General features: G+C 37.0%; 1 protein-coding gene across 3 annotated transcripts in view; it reads right to left on the reverse strand.

Moving 5' to 3' along the window:
• The window catches only part of LOC106876073 (uncharacterized), a 143,285-nt gene that overhangs the window by 94,133 nt on the left and 29,935 nt on the right, over positions 1–19,217 (reverse strand). For all 3 annotated transcript variants that reach the window (XR_016242711.1, XR_016242712.1, XM_014924478.3), the window contains exons 8-10: positions 14,705–18,368; positions 10,452–10,532; positions 2,498–2,579 (exon numbers count right to left, since the gene is read on the reverse strand). Coding sequence is in view for 1 of the 3 variants with exons in the window: in XM_014924478.3 (XP_014779964.2) it covers positions 2,498–2,579; positions 10,452–10,532; positions 14,705–18,368 (3,827 nt within the window). In the remaining 2 variants the exon portion in view is untranslated. The remainder of the gene's footprint in view (positions 1–2,497; positions 2,580–10,451; positions 10,533–14,704; positions 18,369–19,217) is intronic.

Genomic DNA, 19,217 nt, shown 5'->3' on the forward strand with positions numbered 1-19,217 from the left:
CATTTTCTATGCTGGCGTGGATTGGATAGCTTCACAGGAACTGGCATGGCCAGGGGCTGCACCAGGTTCTATAGTATGTTTTGGCTTGGTTTTTACAACTGGATGCCCTTCCTAATACCAACCACTCCATAAAGTGTACTGGATGCTTTTTAAGTGGCACCAGCACCAGTGGTTTTTATGTGGCAAGCACACACACACACACGCATACAGATATGTATGTGTGTGTGTGTGCGTGTGTGCGCATGTGTGAGTGTTTGTCCCTCACCACCACTTGACAACGAGTGTTGGTGTGTTTACACTCCCAAAACTTAGCCTTTTGGTAAAAGAGAGCTGATAGAATGAGTACCAGGTTTAAAAAAAAAAGTACTGGGGCTGATTTCGTTCAACTAAAAGTTCTTCAAGACAATGCCCTAGCATGGCTACAATCTAATGACTGAGACAAGTAAAAGACAGATGATCATCAACATTCAATGTCCATACTGAAATGGGTTGGATGGTTTGCTAGGATCTGATGGGTCCAAGGAATGAACTGTGCTTCAGAGTCTGCTTTTGAATGAGGTGGAGGCAAGTGGCTTAGTGGTTAGGGTGTTGGACTCACGATTGTAAGATTGTAGTTTCGTTTCCTGGACCAGGTGACGTGTTGTGTTCTTGAGCAGAACACTTCATTCCATGTTGCTCCAGACCACTCAGCTGGCAAAAATGAGTAATCCTGCGATGGATCAGCGTTCTGTCTAGGTAGGGAAATTACGTGCCATGGAAACCAGGAAACCAGCCATTATGAGTCAATGTGACTCGAGAAGGTAACCTCTACCTTACCTTTTTGCACATGAGTTCTACAGCTGAATGCTCTTCCTAACACCAACCATTTTATTGTGCATACTGGGTGCTTTTCTGCCATGCGACTCACCAGATTACAGATCTTGAGGGGTGTGTGAGTTTATGCTAGGAGATGAGTGGGTTAAAGTATAAGAGAAGGTGCGGGGGTGAGAGGAGTAGGTTCTTGCAGTGAAGCTACGAAGAGATAAATAATGGTAATGCGGTATCCAGGAGGCCCCACAAGGTATGAAGTGAACAGAAGTGAGTGGAGACAGAATAACTAGAAGTGTAAATGGGTGGGTGAGTGGTGGTTTGCATGAGTATAAGGGGGAGAGGAAGGGAGGTAGGTAACACCTGTAAAGATTGGGTAGAGTTGAAGGGCGGATAAGAGGAGGATGACAGAAGGATGCAGAAGAGTAAAGAGCAGGGGGTGAGGTAGAACAGAAGCAGGATAGTAATTATGATACAGTTAATTAACAGGGGAGGATGACAGAAATGATATGTGGGTTGGGTAGACTGCAGGAATGGAGCGAGAGAGAAGCAGGTGTAGTGTGTGAGGAGAGGTAATATGGTAATTAGTGGGGTGGGTGAAGAGAAAAGTGTTAATGGATAAAGAAGTGTTAACAAGTGAAATGGTTCCAGGTAACAACAAAAACAAAATGGTATCGAGGGAGAGGTGCAGTGAAAAAAGACGATAGATGGAGTGGAGATAATGGGATACGAGGAGGAGATTGGACAAGGCTTATCCACAAACTGTCATTCAATACTGGATAGTGGCTGTCAGAGCATGCACAGTTTAGCATTTGTATGGTGCATAATGCTTTTAAATCACGTTCTTTGTTATAGTCAGGATGTACTGTTGTGGTTACATTTTTTTCTTCCTATGAATAAAGTTTGTATTAGCTGAAAAGAAGGCTGTTCAAAATAAGCTGGTGCGTAGAACAGACACTATTCTTTTTGTTCACTTCTCCAAAACAAAACTAATACAGTTGGAAGCTTTTCAAATCCTGTCTTGCTCAAACATTGCATTAAATTAATGATAAAAACAACGATAAATCTTTTGAGAATATTCTCTCAGCCAATCGAAACACTCAGAGAAGCCGGTTGTTAAAATCAAAACAATTATTAACCACACAAATTGTTTGAAGGAAATCATGTAAAAAAAAAAAAAGTATATCAAATTTTAGGGCTCTGCTGTGTGGTAGGAAGTTTGCTTCTCAACCACATGGTTTTAAGTTCAATCCATGATCTCTTGGGCAAGTGTCTTCTACTATGGCCCTAGGCTGAACAGAGCCATGTGAGTGGATTTAGTAGATGGAAAATGAAAGAAGCTCATGACATATGTGTGTGTGCGTGTGTGTGTGTGTGTGTGTGTGTGTGTGTGTGTGTGTGTGCGTCTTTGTGTTTGTCAACCCACCACTGCTTGAGGCTTGACAACTGGTATTTGTTTGTTTACATCCCTGTAACTTAGTTGTTTGGCAAAAAGAGACTGGCAGAATAAGTATTAGGCTTAAGAATAAGTGCAGAAGTTGATCTGTTCAGTTAAACCCTTCAAGACTATACCCCAGCACAACTACAGTCCAATGACTGATACAAGGAAAAGATTTAAAAAAGAAAATGATAGGAGCTACTTAGAAATTTTCCAATGAAATGAAAAATACTCAAATGAAATTATCTTTACCTTGTTGTTCCTTGGAAAATGTTTGGTGAGAGTAAGGACTGGAAATTACAGTCCTTCTTATCTGAACTAAAATCATGGAACTCTAAAATAAACAAGTGCAGAAAATGACAAAGCAAAATAAAAAAAAAATAATCTGAAAGTTAGTAACAGATCAAAATGTTTGAAAGAAAAGTAGAAAGTTATTGATAAAATGTAAGAGAAAGAGGCTGTTTGTAAAATACTATATACTGTACAAACCAGAAATATTGAATATAAAAACATGAAAAAAAAAAAGTATTTTAATTTTAGGCGCAGGAGTGGCTGTGTGGTAAGTAGCTTGCTTACCAACCACATGGTTCCGGGTTCAGTCCCACTGCGTGGCACCTTGGGCAAGTGTCTTCTACTATAGCCCCGGGCCGACCAAAGCCTTATGAGTGGATTTGATAGAAGGAAACTGAAAGAAGCCTGTCGTATATATCATCATCATCATCATCGTTTAACGTCCACTTTCCATGCTAGCATGGGTTGGACGATTTGACTGAGGACTGGTGAAACCGGATGGCAACACCAGGCTCCAATCTAATTTGGCAGAGTTTCTACAGCTGGATGCCCTTCCTAACACCAACCACTCAGAGAGTGTAGTGGGTGCTTTTACGTGTCACCCACACGAAGGCCAGTCAGGCGGTACTGGCAACGGCCACGCTCAAAATGATGTCATTATGTCGGTGAGGCCCAATGTACGAAGGTCTTGCCTCACCACGGGTTCCCTCAATTGTTAGGGTGTGGCACTTTTTCATGCAGTTATCCTCATCCATTCTCACCACATGTCCATACCAGCGCAATCGTCTCTCTTGCACACCACAACTGATGCTTCTAATGTTCAGCTTTTCTCTCAAGATACTTACACTCTGACGGGTATTCACATTGACATTACACATCCAACGGAGCATACTGGCTTCATTCCTTGCGAGCTTACGCATGTCCTCAGCAGTTACAGCCCATGTTTCACTGCCATGTAGCATGGCTGTTCGTACACATGCGTCATACAGTCTGCCTTTTACTCTGAGTGAGAGTCCCTTTGTCGCCAGCAGAGGTAAGAGCTCTCTAAACTTTGCCCAGGCTATTCTTATTCTAGCAGCTACACTTTCAGCGCACCCACCCCCACTACTAACTTGGTCACCCAGATAGCGGAAGCTATCGACTACCTCTAGTTTTTCACCCTGGAATGAGGTAGGTGTTTCCTGGTTGTTTACAGTCTTTATTGCACCTGAACATCTGCCACATACAAAAACTAACTTCCTAGTTAACCTGCCTTTGATATATATAGGTATGTGTGTTTGTGTGTCTGTGTTTGTCCCCCCACCATCGCTTGACAACCGATGCTGGTGTGTTTATGTCCCCGTAACTTAGCAGTTCGGCAAAAAGAGACTGATAGAATAAGTACTAGGCTTACAAAGAATAAGTCCTAGGGTCGATTTGCTCGACTAAAAGCGGTGCTCCAGCATGGCCACAGTCAAATGACTGAAACAAGTAAAAGAGTAAAAGTATTGTTTGACACCAATTAGCCTTCAACCAGTCCTGGTTGTATGATACAAACTCTCTGTTTTAAAGTGATTTTAATTAAAAACTTCCATCAGAATTTCATATTAATTTATATTAATTTAGAGTTCAATAATGACAAAGTTATTTTAATAAATTCTTTATTATTTTCAAAATTAAATGAAACAAAGATTGAGTTTTAAGAGAAATATGGTAACAAAAGGATGAAGAACAACCACATTTTGAAACTTCAGTATATCAAATTATATTATATGTTCCAAATACACATAATATTGCTGTAGAATAAAAAATGTAGGATACACCCTAAATTCTTGGTAGCATGTTGTAGGTATCAACTTACTTCAGCCTCTGAATTTTATTAATTTCTATAACGCTTTCATTAACTTCGTTATACTGAATTTCTATAAATATTTATGATGTCTTCGGAGAATTACATTTAGAATGTTTAGAGTAAGTCAGTGATAAGGAACATAGCTACTGCATTCTGTGGTTGCCAAGCTTCAGAAAAATTTCAGTCACGGTTGGACTTAAAGGATAGTTAATAAGCAAAAGAATGTCCAAATTACTGTTACTTATTTTTTGTAGGCTGGTTCATATTAAGTATCTCTATTCTGTGAACAGTAAGAAACATTAGCTACTTGAATTTGGAATAGTTTCTCAGCAGCTTGAAGATTTTCTTTTAAATCAAGTATTTCTTGTATATACAATCATTTCCAAGGATTGGGTTCTCTTTAAAAGGTTAGTGAAGTATGTTTACATTTTGTGCAATGTGCAAATGACTCGCTGCCACACACCATTTTGTGTTTTTGTGCGATAGAGTTTGCTTATGTACTCAACATACAAAAAAAAAAAAAAAAGAAGAAAAAAGTAAGAAAGAAAAACCCATCATCATTTAACATCCATTTTTCCATGCTTGCATGGGTCAGATGGAACTGGCTGAGATAGATTTTCTACAGTCGGATGCTCTTCCTTTTGCCAAACCTCACGTTTCCAAACACAGAAATGTTGTCCCATACCTAGACATGTTTTTTGACAGAAGAGTGGAAATGAACAACCTCACTTGTATGATGATGATGATGATGACGATGATGTTCATTTACAACCATCATGTGATGTCAAGACAAACGTACACACGCACGCAAACACACACACTATGAGCTATTTTCAGTTTCAATCAATAAAACTCATTTACAAGGCACTGATTGGCTTGGGGGCCATAGTAGAAAATACTTGCCCAAGGTGCTGTGGGACTGAACTCAGATCCCATGATTGGGAAACACAGCTATCCATATTAGTTCCAATATTTTTAAAATAATTTTTTAATCATAATTCTTATTTTTATTATGAAATGAAGCCGTGCTTATGACCTTTATAGACATTCTCAAAAGGAAAAAGTTATGGTCAATGTTAGCTTAGAACCTCAACAGGCTTGCTTGATCTACAAGGAATAGCAGCCAAATATTTTTCAAATCACACTCTGATGTTTCATGTAAGGACAGAATATCAGACAATGTAATCCTACATACTGTTAAAGGCTGAGATAAACATAGCTGGAATGAGTTTTATCAATGAACTGTTCAATCAGAATTGATTTGGGGTTATAGGAAAGTGGGTTATACATCATTAGATGTACACCTGACTTTCCTATATTAAATTAAGAATTTGAACGGAACGCTGAACTCCAAACTATCAACACAAACAACATTTATTCAAGGTGGAAAATATACATCTTTAATCTTGTTTGTTGAGACGTCTTCGGTGTGTGAGAACATGGTTGTTGGGACGTTGGTATATTGATGTGAGTTTGAAAAGGTGGAGAGACAGCTAGACACGTCCTTGCTCAATCGCTGGCCAGCAAGAAAGAGAGCGATCAAAGCGGGAAAGCTTGGTTGTTGAATTCCACGCATGCGTGAGACTACGCATGCGCACGGCGTTACTACAGGGTTAAATAACAAAAGTGACAACAATATGAGCAGGGAAGGAATTCCTGGAGAATATGGGAGTGAATAAGATGTTTGACATGGGTTTTGAGTTGTATGATATAATATTTGTTTGTACTCCGTTGCTTACGACGTCGAGGATTCCAGTCAATCAGATCAACGGAACAGCATGCTCGTGAAATTAACGTGCAAGTGGCTGAGCACTCCACAGATACGTGTACCCTTAACGTAGTTCTCGGGGATATTCAGCATGACACAGTGTGACGAGGCTGACCCTTTGAATTACAGGCACAACAGAAACAGGAAGAAAAAGTGAGAGAAAGTTGTGGTGGAAGAGTACAGCAGAGTTCGCCACCATCCCCTGCCGGAGCCTCGTGGAGCTTTAGGTGTTTTCGCACAATAAACACTCACAACGCCCTGTCTGGGAATCGAAACTGCGATCCTATGACCGCGAGTCCGCTGCCCTAACCACTGGGCCATTGCGCCTCCACTGTATGATATAGTAGATAAAAGAGAAGTCGAGTGTATCAGGTGGGATTGTGAGAGATGGTGTACAGACTGACATTTCAGTGAAGCAGAAGCTGTAGTAATGGTACAAACAGTAAAGAGAGGAGGCAATTTGTCTGTGGGACAGTGGATTGTATAATGGTGCTGATTAGTCAAATGGCTTTTTCTTCAGATGCCATCTGCAACGCCTGTGTATGTAGCATCTTCAGTCCCAGATACATCAGTAGAACTCAACTGTATGTTGCACTAAAGCAATGTAATGAGTAAGTAACTGATTATGGATCAAGTACTTCATGATTCCCAGTACTTCGATTCCCGGACCGGGCGTTGTGTGTGTTTATTGAGTGAAAACACCTAAAGCTTCATGAGGCTCCGGCAGGGAGTGGTGGCGACCCCTGTTGTACTCTTTCACCACAACTTTCTCTCACTCTTTCTTCCTGTTTCTTGAGTAACGCAGCGATGGACTGGCGTCCCGTCCAGCTGGGGGGGAACACATATGCCATAGAAACCGGGAAACTGGGCGCATGAGCCTAGCTAGGCTTTAAAAGGGCGCATAAATAAATAACTTCATGATACTCAAGAGGAAGCTCAGACATCGTCAGATGTTGTGAAGGCTAGCATTTGTAGCTGATTTTTAAGGGTTTTAGCTTTACATAATACATACTTAGCCTGTAAAACTGTTTCTTTGATATGTGTAGTGATGTGTCTTGCTACTGATGAACAAGGTTACGTCTGGGTTAAGTTCCCTTTGGAAGATGCTTTTCACATCTCAATTCACTCAAGACACTGCATGCAGCATGAGAAGCAATATTTTACTTTCTAAGGCAGTGAGCTGGCAGAATTGTTACCACACCAGGCAAAATGCTTAGTGCCATTTCACCTATCTTAATGTTCTGAGTTCAAATTCCACTGAGGTTGACTTTGCCTTTCATCCTTTTAGGGTTGCTAAAATAAGTTGAATACTGGGATTGATGTAAATGACCTACTACATTCCCCAAAATGCTGGCCTTGTGACAAAATTTGAAATTAATATTTTACTTGCTAAATTTATAGGCGTAGGAGTGGCTCTGTGGTAAGTAGCTTGCTTACGAACCACATGGTTCTGGGTTCAGTCCCACTGCATGGCACCTGGGGCAAGTGTCTTCTACTATAGCCTTGGGCCGACCAAAGCCTTGGGCCGACCAAAGCCTTGTGAGTGGATTTGGTAGACGGAAACTGAAAGAAGCCCATCGTATATATATATATATATGTATGTGTGTATGTGTTTGTCCCCCCAACATCGCCTGACAACCGGTGCTGGTGTGTTTACGTCCCTGTAACTTAGCTGTTCGGCAAAAGAGATCGATAGAATAAGTACTAGGCTTACAAAGAATAAGTCCTGGGGTCGATTTGCTCAACTAAAAGACGGTGCTCCAGCATGGCCACACAGTCAAATGACTGAAAAGAGTAAAAGAGTAATGTACTTTCAGAGCCATGAGTGTACATCAGTTGGTTACATACCCCCCCCCCCATATGGCTATAATGCATTGCTTTGAAATTAGTGTGGTAATTGTTTATTGATAGATTATCTGTATTTATGTAAGTTGTTGTTGTTGTCATCATTGTCATCATCATTTGTCAGGATGGGTTGAATAGGTTGTCACAATTTGATTTAGTGACATTCAGAGATACTGCCCTCCTAGATGGGTCAAAGGATATTTTAGTCATCCTCTACAACTGGATGCCCTTCTTAATATCAATCACTTTACAAAACTGTGTGCATCTACAAATGCTAGAGATGTTGTCTTATTCCCTAAGAGATGAACAAGTCTCTTTATTTACATTTAATATTTTTCCCGGTGAATGTAGCTGGATATAAATTACAAGGGAAATGACGACCAATGGCATGAAAGAGGAGAGGGTATGAATATGAGTGTTACAGGGGAAACAGAGTGAAAGGATAATAGGGAGGGGAATTATGGATTAGAGGTACTGTTAGTTACACACTGGTAGTGGCAGGAGGCTGAATAGAAAAAAAACACAGCACGAGCAGTATGTTAGGGTAGCAATAAAGAGGTATCATGACAAAGAGAGTGTGATGGCTAGTATCAGAAATGGTTGACAGGAAGAGTGGTAGATGACAGATGTAAAAATTAACACTTCCTTCTCCAAGCCTAGATTCGAAATCAAATCTAAGAATTCTCGGTTGTCCAAACCACCACGATCAACAGGCGTGAAAACAAGTTTCCTTTGTCCTGTCAAAAAGTGATCGATCATCGCCCTTTGACCTACGACCTCAACCATGTCAGGTGAAGTTCAACTGGACAGGAGCTGACCTATTTAGGTACAAACTCTGCTGCAGTATGTCTGTCCTTCTAGCTGCCACGTTTATTATAAATATGGTGGTCAACAGACAGATGATGAGAAGAAAGGCCTAGCAGGCAAATGAGGACGGTCTACAACACAACAGGTTTTGGCAATAGCAGAGACCAGAGCAATGTTCAAAGTTCCACAGTAGACAACTGTATCAGATGAACTATGTACACACACGCACACACACAAACATTCATTTCTGACATATCATTTCCACAGATGTGCCTTGTTTCTATTTCTAGCAACTCGTAGCAGTTGTCAACATTTTGCATGTAGTGAAGAATTATGTGTACCAACGACAAATTAAGTCCAGTGAATAAATTATTTTTAATTATGAATCGATTCACTCATTTATTTACTTCAGAGGCATACACATTACTTTTGCGTCTGTTTACCATGATCCACATTTAACCACTACAAAGATAAGAGTCACATAGGAAAGGGTGGATATGAATAGGTCATTACACAGGTATTGCAATGCATAAGAGGAAAGAAAAAGTAGAAGAATGGGAGTGAGAGAAAGGTAGGGTGGAAATGACAATGGGTAACAGTACAAGGATTTGTGAAGAGCACAGAGGATGGTAGGTCAGAAGGTAGTAAGTAGAACAAGAGATGAAGAGATAGGACTATACTGGGCAAGAGACCTAGTAATATAGATATATATATCCAAACCTCCATCACCATATTTTAGCTGTTTTGCCATGCTTGCACTTGAGAGCAAGTCTTTTCCAGCACAGTGTGTCACAATCATGGTTCTTTGTCATCTTTTTACGGTTCAGCTTCTTGAGATCATACATAACTACTTTGTTCCATGTCTCCTACCACACTTGTTCCATTCATTTCAAGTATTCAACTGACATACTCCATATGCATCACACGAGCATACCAGCAGTCTTCTCTCTTGCACACAACATCTCATACATCTCATATCCAGTTTTACTTTCAGCTCACTTGTGCTTCATAATTCCTGCATACTAACATCTTCGCAATTTGTGGACCATGCTTGCTTCAGTTTCCTTCCAGCCGTACAAGTCTGTATTTAAGACCTAACATCCTGTTCCTATCATCATTGCACTTTAGACACAAGCATCATACCAGCAACCCTTCATTGCTAACTTTCATTGTGTTGACAGCATTTCTGTACGGGCTTATATGACCCTCATAAGCCATTTGTCTATCCCTAACTTCCTTAGTGATTACTAAAAGCATCTTATATATTTGATGATATAAGACGATCTTTTCTTCAAAAAATATGTCTCAAAAAATCACCTGGGGTACTAAATGTGAAATTGCTTTAAATATTGCATGCTTTAATGCACTAACAAATTTTTTCTTGAATATGCACATTGAGGTGCAACAAATATACTCACGCATCTTCAATGCCATCAAATATGGTAATTAGTCCACAATTACTGAAAAACATTGCTACATTTTTGAATAAAGAATACTAAATGGCTGAACAAAGTATTTTAGGAGGTATTAATTTATCTGGCTGTCATTATATTCTGTTAACCTATGAATCTTACAGAAGCAATGTTCATTTTTTAACTTGCCTTCAACCATGTAAACACAATTGTAAATATTCACAACAACAATTAAAAAATGTATTTATTTACGGATAGGATCTGTAACCACAGGAAGAATTCTCTGCCGGTCTTCAGTTCCATGTGAAACGGAGGGTTTCCAGAGAGCAGAATCTGAAATATTTGCATTACATTACTAACTTGTATAATTTGATAAATAAAACCAACAAAAATCACAAAAATTTAAATAATTATTCAAAACATAGATGTACAATAATATACTCATTTACTCTTTTACTTGTTTCAGTCTTTTGACTGCGGCCATGCTGGAGCACCGCCTTTAGTCGAAGAAATCGACCCCAGGACTTATTCTTTGGAAGCCTAGTACTTATTCTATCGTTCTCTTTTGCCGAACCACTAAGTTACGGGGACATAAACACACCAGCATCGGTTGTCAAGCGATGTTGGGGGGACAAACACAGACATACAAACACACACACACATACACATATATATACACATATACGACGGGCTTCTTTCAGTTTCCGTCTACCAAATCCACTCACAAGGCATTGGTCGGCCCAAGGCTATAGTAGAAGGCACTTGCCCAAGATGCCACGCAGTGGGACTGAACCCGGGACCATGTGGTTGGTAAGCAAGCTACTTACCACACAGCCACTCCTATTTATAATACATTAAAATTGGCCTAGTGACTGCTATTTTTAATTAAATCGCTGTGACTAATTGTTATTAGTATGATAATAAATTTTCAGCATATAAACTGCAATATTTGAGATAAGCCTGCTTCAGTGACCTTGTAGATAAGAGCATTTAAACGTGATTTTTTTCTTTTTATTTCTTAATCAGAAGGCAATGTCAGATCATGATATTCTGCTAAGTTTCTGAGATAACAGGGCAAAAGAAACAGTGACTCATGGGTTTTCCTCAGACTCATCATCTTATACAAATATTTGCAACAAAGTGGAATTCCCTAAACAAGGAACCTGAATACCAAGTAATGGTGTTAAACTTGGTAACAGATTAAGTGTGCTAGCATACATCCATGGATAAAACAGTTGATGATAGTTGGACTGAAAAGTAGGGCAGATGCAAAGAATTGTGTGTGTGTGTGTGTGTGTGTGTGTGTGTGTGTTTGTGTGTATGTATACATACACACACACACACACTATATAGGACCGAATATGAATATGTGGTACAAAGTTTACTTCCCAACCACATGGTTTTAGATTCAGCTCCACTGTGCTACACTTTGGGCAAGTATCTTCAACTATACCTGAGTGATCAAAGCTTTGAGAGGATTTGGTAAATGAAAACTATTATGGCGGTGAGCTGGCAGAATCTTTAGCACGCTGATTCAAATGCTCAGCAGTCATTTCAACACAAGTGAACATCAAGAATCTTGCAAAACCAAAATCGAAATATAATCTGGGCTGTAGAAAATGAAAGAAAAGGGAAACAAAGAAAGCTTCTAACAATGCGTAAAGTTTTACAAAATACCTTTGTATTTTGTTGTATGTGTATATATGTGTGTGTGTCTGTATGCCCCTAACAGCTGCTTGAAGACCAGTGCTGGCATGATTACGCCCCTTTAACAAGGTGGTGACCTGGCTGAAACGTTAGCATGCCTGTCTCCACGTTGAGTTCAAATTCCACTGAGGTCGACTTTGTCTTTCATCCTTTCGGGGTCGATAAATAAAGTACCAGTTGCGTACTGGAGTTGATCTAAACGACTGACCTCCTTCCCCAAAATTTCGGGCCTTGTACCTAGAGTAAAGATTACGTCCCTGTAACTCAGCAGTTCAACAAAAGAGACAGACAGGATAAGTACCAGGCTTAAAAAAAGGCACGAAGGTTGATTCATTCGACTGGAAAGTCTTCAAGGCAGTGCCCCAGCATGACCTCAGTCTAACAACCAAATCAAGTAAAAAGTAAAAGATTTTGGATGCAAATGCCTCTACTTCTGCATAATAACGTTTCAAATGAACAACAACGCTCTCATCATCTTGCTGTTTTTAATTTTAGTTTAAGTTTTTACTAAATAATGAAGACAGGAGAACCTCTCCGTTTACTTTATAATAACAAAAATCCTCATTAGACTAAACTATGCAGTTTACTGTTTGTGTTGTCAGGACATAAACATGTGTGAAGGAGTAAATCTTCTCCATTTCAATGTTTGGGTGTAGGGAAGAAACAAACATGCAACACTCTTTCTCTCATTCTTTTTATCTCTGCCTGTCTTCCTATGAAGAGTAAGCATCTTTCTTCTTACTTTTTTCTTTTCATAGTCTTTCACTATGGTTAACTCTTTAGTATTCAAATTACAGTTTAATGTATTGCTTATTTATTTACATTGTTTTGAATTAATCATGCCATTATCAGAGCTTTGAAATTTGATATGGTTGTTTATTTTTAAAGAAACATTATAAGATATCTGTGGGAGGCAGGATCTGATTAGCTTGAACATATTCTGCCCATTTGGAAGAATATTTGGGCTGGATATCGCCAGTTTAAATGCCGAAGGGTTAAAACTTTATAGCCTTTTATTTCTTTATTTTGACAACATAAATATTCCATTCTATATTAAATAGTCTGGAAATTTATTTTGTTCAATGGTTTCAATGTAAAAAATATTTTTATGCTTTACCTTTATTAAAAAAAAACAATAACAGCATTTAACAAAAACATCTTTACATGATTATTCCGGAGTGGCCTTTGCCAGTACCGCCTGACTGGCCTTCGTGCCAGTGGGACGTAAAAGTAGATGATATTCACCATCTACTTCAATTTCTGCTTGGTGTTTTGTTTAAATTTTTTGTTGAATAAAATTTATTGAAAAAAAGCCACAATAATTATGCACCAATCTAATATAACATAGTCTCTAGCGCAAAGGGGAACAACTTTTAATAAACAAAAAATAAATTTTCAAAAAAAACTGAAAGAACTTTTGTTCACTGAGAATTATGAACATTTTAAAAAGGATAAAGTTAGCACTCAGACCAAGACAAACTTATCATTTTATGTATCGCTGGCCCAGGTGCCTTATACGTGTCACTGGCACAGGCCACAACCATGATTTCACTAAGCTTGACGTGTCTTCTCAAGGACAGCAGATCACCAACAGTCTTGGTCACTTGTCATCCCTTCCATGAGACTCAACGTCCGTAGATGTTAAGTCTCACAGTACTTTAAAGCTTGTAATTATTTTATCAGCCCCCTTTTGCTGAACTGCTAAGTTACAGGGTCTTGAATAAACCAATACTGGTTATCTCATGATGGGAGGACTAACACAATCACACACACACACACACACACATGATGAACTTCCATAGTTTCTGTCAAATTCACTCACAATTGACTAATTTTTTTTTTTATCTATGGACCCCTTCAATTACCATTTTATTCTGGTGGAATAAGACTAATTTTATATATACTTTTTTCAAAATTCTAAAATTTTGCTTTTCACGCCTTGACTTGTATAGGTTGAACTATGTAAATCGCTAGAGAAAGAAACTGAGCTGATTCTTGCAAAAAAGCAAGGGTTCCCAACCTTATTTTGCTTGTGGACCACCTATCTTATCATCTGTGGACCCCGTATATACACATGTAAATTTTTGAAATAAAATATTTGTTTGTATGTTATTAAAAACTAACAATGAAACAATTCCGTTATATTCATAACATAAATTCCAAATACAAATCTAGAAAATTTCAATAAATACAGCTACCTCCCCTAGTAAGCAAAACTTATTTATGGATCCACAAATTACAGTCTTTTACTTGTGGACCCCAGTTGGGAACCCCTGATCTAAAGCAACATTTTTTCATGCACACTTAATATACTATTTTGGATTCCCAATTTACTAATTTGTTTGCTTGGACCCCAAAAATACATGGACTCCAAAGTTGACCCTCACCCCAAATCTTATATGGACCTCAAGGGGTCATGTGGACCCCCAGTTGAGAACCACTGTGGTAATTGGAAACTGAAATAACCTTTTGTGTGTGTCTGTCTATCTACATACATATAAATGTGTGTGTGTGTGTGTGTGTATGTCTCCCCCCCCCCCCCCGCCACCACCACTTGATAACTGGCATTGGTTTGTTTACATCCCATAACTTAGCAGCTTGATAATAAGAGACTGAGAGAATAAGTACCAGGCTTTGAAAAAAAAAAATAAGCACTGGGACGATTTGTTTGACGAAACCCTTCAAGGCAGTGCTGAGCATGGCTGTAGTCCAATGACTGAAACAAGTAAAAGATAAATATATAATTTTAAGGTAAATGTAGAACAAAAATATAAACTGAAATGAAGATATACACTTACTTGTTTTACTGTTTAACTTTAAAAGTTTTTGGTTTTCCTGTTGCAAATTTTCAAATATACTTGGATATGGTGGGTCAATCTCATTTTTTTCACTAGCATCGGTAGAATTTCTCTCGATTCCAGACTGGTTTGGTTTTACTGATGATATATGACTCTGTAACATTTCATGCTCTAATACTTTACTTGCAGAATTCTCTTCATTATTGTTCTTCGAGAGAATCTGTTTTGCACATTTGATAGAATTCTCTGAAACAGTAACATTTTTACCTAAAGCTGTTTGAAATGCTACAAAAGGCCCAGTTTTATTATTCTCTTCATTACAGTTCTTAGAGAAAATCTGTTTAGCACATTCGACAGACTTCTCTGAAACAGTAACATTTTTACCTAAAGCTGTTTGAAATGCTACAAAACATCCAGTTGTATTGTTGTGACAAGTGGAGATAGATTTCTCAGTTTCTTTTTGTTTAGAGATATGATCTTTTTCAAGAGCTCCTTGCCTTGTGTTATTTTTAATACAATAAAATTCCTTTTCCATCTTTTCAACTGCAGATGTCATAGCTTGTTCATCTGAGATATCATCATTCATTTGGTTCTCAACAGGAATATCATCAACATGCTGTATTTGCTTATTGGTATTATGAAGTTTTATCTCATGTATAGGGGATGAAGTATTAACTGCTGATCTTAAAGGTTGGTTTTCATATATTTCCATTGATTGTGCTAATATATCATCAGAAATTTCAGAATTTTTTGATATTATGTTCTCACAATCCTCTTCTTTTTCATTATGAATGGATACTGATTTCGAATTTTCAGAAGAGCACTTAGATCTTTTGCAAACTGAGGTAGAGTTTTCATCAGATATTTCTGAAAAGTTTCTTTTTTTACTATCAGATGTTTCAATTGGATCAAAAGTAGTATCTTCTGAAAAAATTTTCTGAAGCTCATCTAATAATTGGTCACATTGTTCTGGAATTTCTTCATTTGAGGAAATCATTGATTTCTCTTTCACTAAATCTGACAAAGTGTTACTGACAGATGTCATTGCAGCTATTCTAACTTCAGAAGAGTTTAAATCAGTAAACAAAAGATCATTTACTACATTTTTCTCAAGAGATTGTTTTATTTCAATCACTGACTTTTCATTTAATATATTTTCTGCTTTCAAATTAGAATGAGAGTTGACAAGTAATTGTGGCCCATCCTTATTACAAAGCTTTCTATCAGATGCTGAGGTAGAAGATACTGTCATGTTTGAAGATAAAAATTCATGAGTCTCAAGGCCTGTTGTACCTGGTCTAACAAATTCATTTTCACCTGCCAATAATGCTTGGGTTTTTGTGTCTTTTTCATCACCAATTATCTTAAAGCCATCAGATGGGGAATTTTGAATATTTTCTTCTAACTGTTCATTTCTTATTGTGGTAGACACTCTTAAATGACCATCACCTTCAGTTTTACCATCATCTATAGCTTCAGCTACAGTTATATAATTTTTTATTTCTATAAGATTATCCCCCAACTTTCTTTCATTACTGATATTTTGTTCCTTTGTTTCATTATATATATTTTTCTCTGTTAAATTAATCAATGGAATAGTACTTTTCAATTCATATTTACCACTAGCTGCATTTTCAATTATGTCCTCTGAACTTTGGTTTTTAAGAAGAGAATCAGTACTAGGTTTCTTTTCATCACACAATACATGGCAGTCTTTATCATTGAGCTCAACATTCTTAATAGTATTGTTACTGAATTTATTTTGAAGTAGTACAGGTTTATTATTTATTCTTGGAGATTTAAATGGACAAAATCTTTTTGGCAATTGTTTGTCAGAATAAGATTTTATTGGAAGTTTTCTTTTAAGACTTCTACTTTCTTCAAATTTCTTTTTCTTCATATTCTGCATATCCCTAACCAATTCAATAGATTCTAAGTCACTGTTTTTTATAGAATTTAATGCTTCAGAAAATAAAGCAGATTTTAGATACTGTGTATTGTCAGTGATGTAGTGTTCAGCCTTCTTGAAGTTTTGTTCATTTATTTGAATTTTTTGCATTTTAGCTGTAGAAAATCCTTGAAATTCCTCAACAGTTCCATCACTCACATCCACTAAATCCTGTGCTTTTTGTAAGCTCTTTTCTTTTATTTGAATCTTTTGCCCTTTAGCTGTAGAAAATCCTTGGAATTTCTCATCAATTCCATCATTCTCATTCACTAAATTTTGTACTTTTTGTAAGGTCTTTTCGTTTACTTTAATCTTCTTCCCTTTAGCTGTAGAAAACCCTTGGAATTCCTCAACAGTTTCATCACTGTTAATCAGTAAATTCTGTGCTTTTTGTAAGCTCTTTTCATTTATTTGAATCTTTTGCCCTTTAGCTGTAGAAAATCCTTGGAATTTCTCATCAATTCCATCATTCTCATTCTCTAAATTTTGTACTTTTTGTAAGGTCTTTTCGTTTACTTCAATCTTCTTCCCTTTAGCTGTAGAAAAACCTTGGAATTTCTCAACAGTTTCATCACTGTTAATTAGTACATTCTGTGCATTTTCTAAGCTCTTTTGGTTTACTTCAATCTTCTTCCCTTTAGCTGTAGAAAACCCTTGGAATTTCTCAACAGTTCCATCATTCTCATTCAATAAATTTTGTGCCTTTTGTAAGCTTTTTTGGTTTATCTGAATCTTCTTCCCTTTAGCTGTAGAAAACCCTTGAAATTCCTCAATAGTTTCATCACAGTCACTCATTAAACTTTGTGGGTTTATCGGAATTTTTTGTCCTTTAGCTGTAGAAAAACCTTGGAATTTCTCAACAATTTCATCACTATCATTCAATAAATTTTGTGCTTTTTGTAAGCTTTTTTGGTTTATCTGAATCTTCTGCCCTCTTGCTGTAGAAAATCCTTGGAATTTCTCAACAGTTTCATCATTATCATACACTAAATTTTGTGCCTTCTCTAAACTTTTTTGGTTTAACTGAATCTTTTGCCCACTCCCTGTAGAAAACCCTTGGAATTTCTCAATAGTTTCGTCATTCTCTTTCACTAAATTCCATGCCTTTTGTAAGCTTTCTTTATTAATTTGAATCTTCTGCACCTTGATATCTTGATCATTTCGTTCTACTGTTTCTAAGATCACTTCTCTCTGACCTGGTTGCTTATTGCTGTCAACTTGTATAATGTCTTTTGATAATTTAGTATTTGATTTATCATTATCACAGTGATAAGAAATTTCAGGTATATGCTGATATGGAATGGTAGTATCATTGAAACTCTCTGAGAAATCTTCTGATGATTGCCAATAGACGATTTGACTGGCTGTAAAGTGATCTTCAACAGAACTACTGAATCTATGAAAATCTTTGAACTGTTTAGAGTGGGAAGAACCAAGACTAGTTGTTTCTGAAACATTTTCACATTGGTTTTCTTCACTAGATTTGTTTGTGGCAATGCCTGAAGAAAACCCAGCTTGCTTCTGGAGTAAGGAAGATTTATTTTTAGAAGATTGCAATGAATTATACCGAGATAATATGGGAACAGTCTTTTGGATTTTATCAGCTGTTATTTGCAGCATTGGTTTCTGTTTATCACAAGTTACGGAAGCTATTTGTTGTTTGTTTTTAACATTATTAGAAGCAGGGAGATTGTCATCTAAATGAATTGGGATATTCTAGAATAAAAGTGTAAAAATTGGAAATAGAGTTTAAATTAGAGCATCCAATATGAATTAAATTACAACAGATCATATAAATCTTTCAAGAAAATAGCTGAATAAAAGATGTTTGAATATGGAATATGTTTGGCAAGACATTACTCTAATTCATTAAAAATATCAATAATCAGCATTAAACAAATAAAACCAATTTGGTTAGAACTCCTAATTATCATCTTAGTTAAACAAAAATAGACTAAAGGTGAAAAGGAATCATTGAGAAAGAAAATTAATTATTGCTTACTTCTGAAAATAACTATCTTTAATGATTTTTAAAAATAGCCAGGTAACTAATTTGATAACAGTTATGTCTTTAATTGTGTTAATTTTGCAACTCATACACCTCAAGTGCACCATTTCACGATTTCTCCACAATAGCTCACCATTGAGGAATACAACAAATTCAGGGAATATACGCAGATATAAAAGAAACAACAAAAAAGATCATTAAAAACCTCAGTATGTGTCCTTGTATTTACTACTGAACTCCTCTTTAACTCTTTTGATACCAACCTGCCTGAAACTGCTCTTATTTCCATGATACAAACTTCCTATTTTAAAGTGATTTTAATCAAAACCTGCCATCAACATTTCATGTTAATTTATGTTTCAAACATCAGCCTAATAATAACAAAGTTAATTTACTAATTTCTTGTTTTCAGTATCACTTGAAACAAAGGCATTTTATTTCAGCAGAAATATATTAACAAAATGGTTAAGCTTATTAATTACAAATCTGCTTGTTATTAATAACGTTAAGTCTGTTTGTACTGCCTTGTAGGAAAGCGATACTTTAACACTACAATA

This window comes from Octopus bimaculoides, chromosome 7 (assembly GCF_046866305.1).
Source record: "Octopus bimaculoides isolate indiv1 chromosome 7, ASM4686630v1, whole genome shotgun sequence".
Classification (NCBI taxonomy): Eukaryota; Metazoa; Mollusca; class Cephalopoda; order Octopoda; family Octopodidae; genus Octopus; species Octopus bimaculoides.